General features: G+C 30.9%; 1 protein-coding gene across 6 annotated transcripts in view; it reads right to left on the bottom strand.

Annotated features, from left to right (window-relative positions):
- Window positions 1-722: 722 nt before the first annotated feature.
- Window positions 723-6736, bottom strand: part of Nt5b (5' nucleotidase B) — a 162721-nt gene continuing 156707 nt past the window's right edge. For all 6 annotated transcript variants that reach the window (XM_085808020.1, XM_085808022.1, XM_085808017.1 and 3 more), the window contains one exon: window positions 723-2519. In XM_085808020.1, the coding sequence (XP_085664146.1) occupies window positions 2295-2519 (225 nt within the window). In that variant the 3' untranslated portion in view covers window positions 723-2294. The remainder of the gene's footprint in view (window positions 2520-6736) is intronic.

Here is a 6736-nt window from a genome sequence, read left to right as displayed (position 1 = left end):
TAACATCTGCCCACCTGAGTTCAAGTAGCACAGAATTATCTGGAGAGAAAAGTCATTCCATATCTGCCATGGCCCTGATAAATTACTGGACTGAATCCCATAGGGAATGTGCGGGATGATGAATAGCAAGTTGCAAAACACCACAAAGCACCCTTCATGAGCTCTGAATCACATTACTACAGGAATGGGCGCAACTGCAACAACAAGCAATTCCCGACACCATTGCCAGCTTGCTTTGCTGTTGTCAAGCATGCATTTCAGTTAGAAGGTATCATACCTGTTCTTAGTGGGATATTTCTATTACACATTTAGTCTTTTGTGATGTGATGGACCTAATGCATATTTTTTTTAAATCTTTGCTTTATTGTTTGCTATGTAGTCTACTAATGCCACACCAATCTTGGATCAATTTCACGCATATCCATTAAATAGCCTTTTATTCCATGTTTTGCCTTTGTAGCTTAATTTTTTAGCAGAAGTGTAATTACATAATGAAAACCATGAAAATATCCATGCAGCCAAACTGTCATCTGAGATTCATATTATTAGTGTCCAGCAGTCTTTAGATGCTAGCCTCTCTCCATGAAGTTTCAGTCCCAGAACAAACAGCACTAGGGTGTTTTGCTCTAACAAATGGCTTAAGCAAAATGAGCATTTACTATCTTAAAATCTGAAAAACTAAAGGTTATATAAAAACTTGTTTTATATTAAAAAAACCCACATCAATGCAGAAGAAGTTTTTAATACTAAAACATTTGATATACAAAAAATGTTTATAACTAGAAGTTTTGCATAAACCACAGTAACTCTGAGGGTTTAAGTACCAACATTAAGTATTTTCTCTTTTGAATAAATACTCTAACGGGAAACTATGAATGTTATTTCTTCATAAACATTTCTTCAATGCTCAAAAAAAGAAGTCCAAGAGATTCAGAAGGTAGAATTTATTAAATTTACAATTTAGAATTTATTAATTTAATGCATAGTTAGCAACTAACTGAACTATGTATGATATGTGCGAAACAAACTTTAAAAAATTTAATATAAAATTAAAGAAAATATGACCTTAAAATACCAAGTATATCAATTTACTTAAAAATTAAATTGCATTCATAGCATTAAAGAATTCTTAATTACAACTGAATGTTCATGTTTTAGTAATTGACAATGTGTTACAGATAAATACATGAATTTGCATTTAAAAAATTGATATTACTTCAAGAATGATATTCAAATATTGTGATAATTTTTTAAAAAAAGGCAAAAACTCACTACAAAAGCAACATAACAAAAATAAAATTTTTAGTATTTTATCAAAAAATGTGATAAGCATCAAACAGAAAACTATTATTTCTCTGGCAAACACTACTTCTTAAGAGTATAACATAATTTGGATACTGAATTATTTATTACACATACATAATTCAATATCTAGATGAAGAGAAAATAAAGATAACTAATGAGCAACAATATTTAACCCTGAATAATTCTTTCAATGTAAAAGAGAAACAACTAATTTCACTGTCAAATATAATTCAAATTACCAGCAAACATATTTATAAATACAAAACATAGCAAGATATTCACAAAAAGGTATAGTTAACTACAAAAACTGCAAAAATGTTTTGTTATTAAAAAATTCTTATAATTTTCAGATTTGTATGTATCCTACTTATCATCAGTATCATGATGATGAGTAGTATACGAATTTATTCAGAAATTAAATACAATTGCTTTAGTAGATAAAAGCATTCCTTTTAACTGCAAGTTAATGGTCTTATACGAGTAATTTTCGTTTAACACGTTACTAAAAAAAACTGGCAAAACTTACATTTTAAAAAATCGGAACTACTTCAAAATTAATATTCTATTGAGAAAATAATAAATAATAACATTAAAAGCAAAAACTTATCACAAAAGCAACATTAACCAAAAGTAGTAAAATTTTGACTATTTCATCTAAAAATGTGATAAGCATCTAAAACACTAAAAAAAAAAAAATGCATTATTGTTCAAATATCAATTGGCAGCACTCAGAATATTAAATACACATAATTCAATGTCCAAATGAATACATAATGAAGATAATTAATGAAAAGTAATATTTAACCCTGAATAATTTTTTTCAAAATGAAACAACTAATGTTAAATAAAGGACAACTAATGTTAAATAAAGGAAAGTTAATGATCAGGTTGCCAGTAAGCTTACTTTAAATATAAAAAAAGCAAAGGAATAAAAAAAAAGATGTAGTCATCTATAAATGCTTCAAAAATGGTTTACTATAACAAAAGCATTAATTTTCAGCAGATTTATCTGTATCCTCATCATCATCAGTATCATGATGATGAGTAACAACATTTGGAGTTTCAGCATATAAATGCGGAACAGAACTTTCACTATTCTCAAGCCTAGATCGTCTTCTAATGGGTTCTTGAGATAAATCCTCTTCTAACTCATCAACTTCACTATTAGAAAAGAAAGATTTTTCTTCGTGTTCAACAGTTGACTCATGAGGCATCTGAATTTAGAGATACGGTTCATTATTATACAAATGAAACATAAAAACAGTTGAGAAGCAAGAAAGATTATACATCATAATTCTTATAGTAAGGGATATATAATTTAATAAAGACCAATAAAATATAAATTTATCCACACATACTGCAAGTAATTTTCAGAACTACAAGGTATAAATACAACTTACGCAAGTGCATAAGCATTAAACAGTGATCATAAATATGTTAACTGTACAAAACAATAAAATATTAAGAAAGCTTATACAGTCAAAAGTCGTTAATCCGGACACCCATAATCCAGAATGATCTATAAGTTTGCAAGCTGAAGAAATCTATATATTGTTTAAAATAAGCCACTAGAGCTTGGAATCTGAAAATTGTAAAGCAGACCCATGCTTGTTTTTCAAAACCATTAATGGAAAATTCACATATATAATATGTGTAGATGATATGCTTATAGGAAGTGAAAGAGATGGGGATGTAATGAAAACAATTCAACAGCTAAACTCTAAATTGGAAATAAAAAATCTGATGTGTACACCATATGACTTCCTTGTACGGAATATTAAATTATACGCATTTTTTCTTGCATTTTATTTAAACTTATTAGATTGAATTAAACCTACTTCGCCGACAGCGCATAAACCACAATAGAATAAATGCATTCTTTAAAATTCACTTTGTTTACCATAGAGACACTCTGGTGCTAGGTTTACTTAACAGTATTATATTTCATTCATATTATAACTCAGAATGCACAAAATGTATATCATTTAAAGAATTATCTAATCGTTGCCACATGTTCTATTCAAATACTATAATAAAGCTAGAACTATGTATAAAAGAAATTAAGCAAACAAAACAAAACAATTTTTCACAGACGATTGAGTATTTCTCATTTAATTAATTCAGTTCTCACTTCGCGAGAAGGCAAAAATACATAAAAAACTCAAAATATCTATATTAAAAATTACGAAGTAAATCTCAAATGCTTATTTCCTCGAAAAAATTCCAGAAAGAATTAAGCATGATTTAATTGGCAATAATAAATGAATGCGTTATCTTTGTTGTTGCGAAGCTAAGTTTCTCTAGATTGGCAACAAATCCACTAGTTTCCTGTTTCAAATGTAAACATCAATAGCCGCCATTAAAAACAGGCTCAGATTAGCGGCAATTAAACAACTTTAAAATTGCTGATAATTCTAAAAATATTGCACACAGATTTACTAAAGGCATAAAATCCTTAACCGGAAGATAAAAACAACATAATTCAATCATTTTTAAAGAAAAAAAATGTACAATTTACAAACATATAAGAGTAAAGAAACTGAGATCACTGAGCCGGGTAATAGAGTGGATATATATATATATAAATATATTTATATATGTTTGGTGCGGCCGATTGCAACCAAAATATGAGGTGCACATCTACATATTTGTCCTATATACAAAATTTCAATGTTCTGAGGCTACTCGTTTTTGAGATATGCAAGATACGTACATACGTACGTACATTCGTACAGACGCCACAAAAAATTCTCTTCAGAATTAATTTTAAAGCAGTTTTATAATTTTTTTAAAGGAAGCGAGTCTTTTATTCTGTCCTTACGTACAGATATGATGCAAAAACATCGTTAAATTGCATTCGATAGCAGTCAAAATGGATATTTTCGTTGAAATATGCTGCCTGAAACTTTTCGCGATTACAATACTTCCTTTTTACTTCGTACAAGGAAGTAAAAATATAGGAGAAGTCACATACTACCTCGGCAAAAATATTGAAAGATTAAGATGGAACCTTTGCCATAAATCAAAAGAATAAAATCGAAGAAATGATTCAAAAATTTGGACCTCAAAATGAAAAACCAACATATACGCAAATGAAAATAAACTACTGCAAACTAGAAACTGAAGATGATCTTCTAGAGGATAATACAGAATATAGACAAGCAGTAGGAGCATTATTATATATTGCAACAATCAGCAAACCAGATACAGCATGCGCTGTCAATCTACTGAGTAGAAGGAACGAGAAACCTCAGAACGAAGATTGGAATGCTATCAAGAAAGTCATTCGATACTTATATACAACTATAGACTTTAAGTTGGTCTTTACAAAATTCAAGAACCTATACAAACTGCATATTCAGATGCAGATTGAGCGAATAACAGAACAACAAGAAAATCCATTAGAGGATACATATTCAAACTAGGAAATAACTGCATTTCATGGAGCAGCAAAAGGCAAAACTGCATTGCACTATCTTCAACTGAAGCAGAACATATTTCACCAGCTAATACAGCACAAGAAGCACAATGGTTGTTAAATTTACTTAAAGATCTAGGACTAAAACAAAATCTGCTGATTACTCTCTATGGAGATAACAAATTATGCATTAAACTTTCACAGATGGGGAAAAATAGCTCCAGAACAAAACATATAGACATCAAATACCACTACTTTTGACAACTTCAACAAAACAATATCTTGAGTCTAAACTACTGCAGAAGTTCCGACATGATTGTGGATCTACTCACCAAACCACTGGGCAAGACTGTGTTCGAGAAACACTGAGAATCACTACCAAGTAGGGGTGTTGGTATGCAAATAGTGACGGACTATTGTCAATAGCACGATAAGCAGTGTAATCTGGACACCCCGCACAGGAGTTAATTGTGTAACTCACTTTCTACCCGACTCTTACTTTTCTCACTGCTTCAGGAAAGGACAGTGATAATGATGCTCTCTATTAGTGTATATAACTCTCTTTTCGATATGCATTTGAATACTAAGGATTCTTAATCTATTTGTATGTATCAATTAAATATGTTTATGATCAATTTCCGTCTACACCTTTTTTTGGATTAAGTTAATTAGCTGATCTTGCTGATGCTGCACTGGATACAAGGTAAGAGGAATCATTTTGCTCTGTACTTTTATTAATTTGTTGTGAAATTTCGATGCTACAAAAATATTTTACAACAGAAAAGAGAATCCTGCTGATTGTGCATCAAGAGGTCTTTTGTCTTTAGTAGTAGTTTGTCAGAACTTTCTACTCATGGTGGACAGGACCTCAGCGGCTCAGTTCAAATAATATTCCAATCTCTATCAACTAACCATTTTCAGAAGAGTCCTTAAAAGAACAATGCAAAAAGGTTTCTTGTTCAACTGGAACAGTTGCTTTGCAAATTCCAGTACTTAATGAAGTTTCATCATTCTTGAAACTTAAGAGAATCATCACATGGTGTTTTCGTTTTGCAAATAATTCAGCTAAGTCTACAGTAGCAAGGATTAAAGGTTATCTTAAAACCGAAGAATTGCAATGTGCTAGAAATGCAATTGTTAGAGTAGCTCAAAAAGATTAGTTTTTTAATGAATATAATCTTCTGAAGGAGAATTAATCGTTAAACTTAAATCGTAAGATACTTTGATAATCTTTATTGATAAGAATGGATTTATATGTGTCAGAGGAAGATTAAGACAAGCCAACATCGTGCAAAACAGAAAATATTCTATTTTGTTGCCCAAGAACCATCCCATAACACAGATTTTAGTAAATTATTTTCATGAATCCCATCTTCATGCTGATCTCTAGCTATTGTTTTCAGTGATTAAAAGAGAATATTGGATAATCCACGCTAGGCCAGTTATAAGACAACAGATTTGGAAATGTGTGAAATGTCATCATGTACGTGCTAATAATGCCTGACTTAACATTGTCTGGAGCCATTCTGTCGAAGGTTTTCTCCAAGGTTGGAATCAATTATGCAGGCCCTTTCAAGTCAAGCCCAGACAAGGTCGAAGGGTAAAACCAATCTAATGCTAAATTTGGGTGTTTGTGCATTTTACTACAAGAGCTGTACATATTGAATTAGTAAGCAATCTATAATCAGAATCATTCATTGCCACTTTGAAGCACTTTGTATCGTCAAAGAGGAAAACCGATAGAAGTGCACAGAGATTGTGGCACAAATTTTACTGCTGCACATAAGGAACTGAAAAAAGTAGTAAATTCTTCGAAGGAAAATGAATTGGTTAATAAATATTGCTCAACTGAAGGTATTAAGTGGATATTTAATCTACCTGCACCGTCTCATTTTGGAGGATCATGGGAAGCTGCAGTCAAATATACAAACATCTCATACAAATCATAAGTGAGCAACTTCTGACGCAAGAAGAACTTACAACATTGAGAGTTCAAATTGAAGCTTGCTTAAA

Source organism: Stegodyphus dumicola, chromosome X1 (genome assembly GCF_044657685.1).
Source record: "Stegodyphus dumicola isolate Sdum_Otavi_A_Nest chromosome X1, ASM4465768v1".
Taxonomy (NCBI): domain Eukaryota; kingdom Metazoa; phylum Arthropoda; class Arachnida; order Araneae; family Eresidae; genus Stegodyphus; species Stegodyphus dumicola.
The sequence above is the reverse complement of the archived record's forward strand: the minus strand, read 5'-3'. Positions and strand labels throughout refer to the sequence as shown.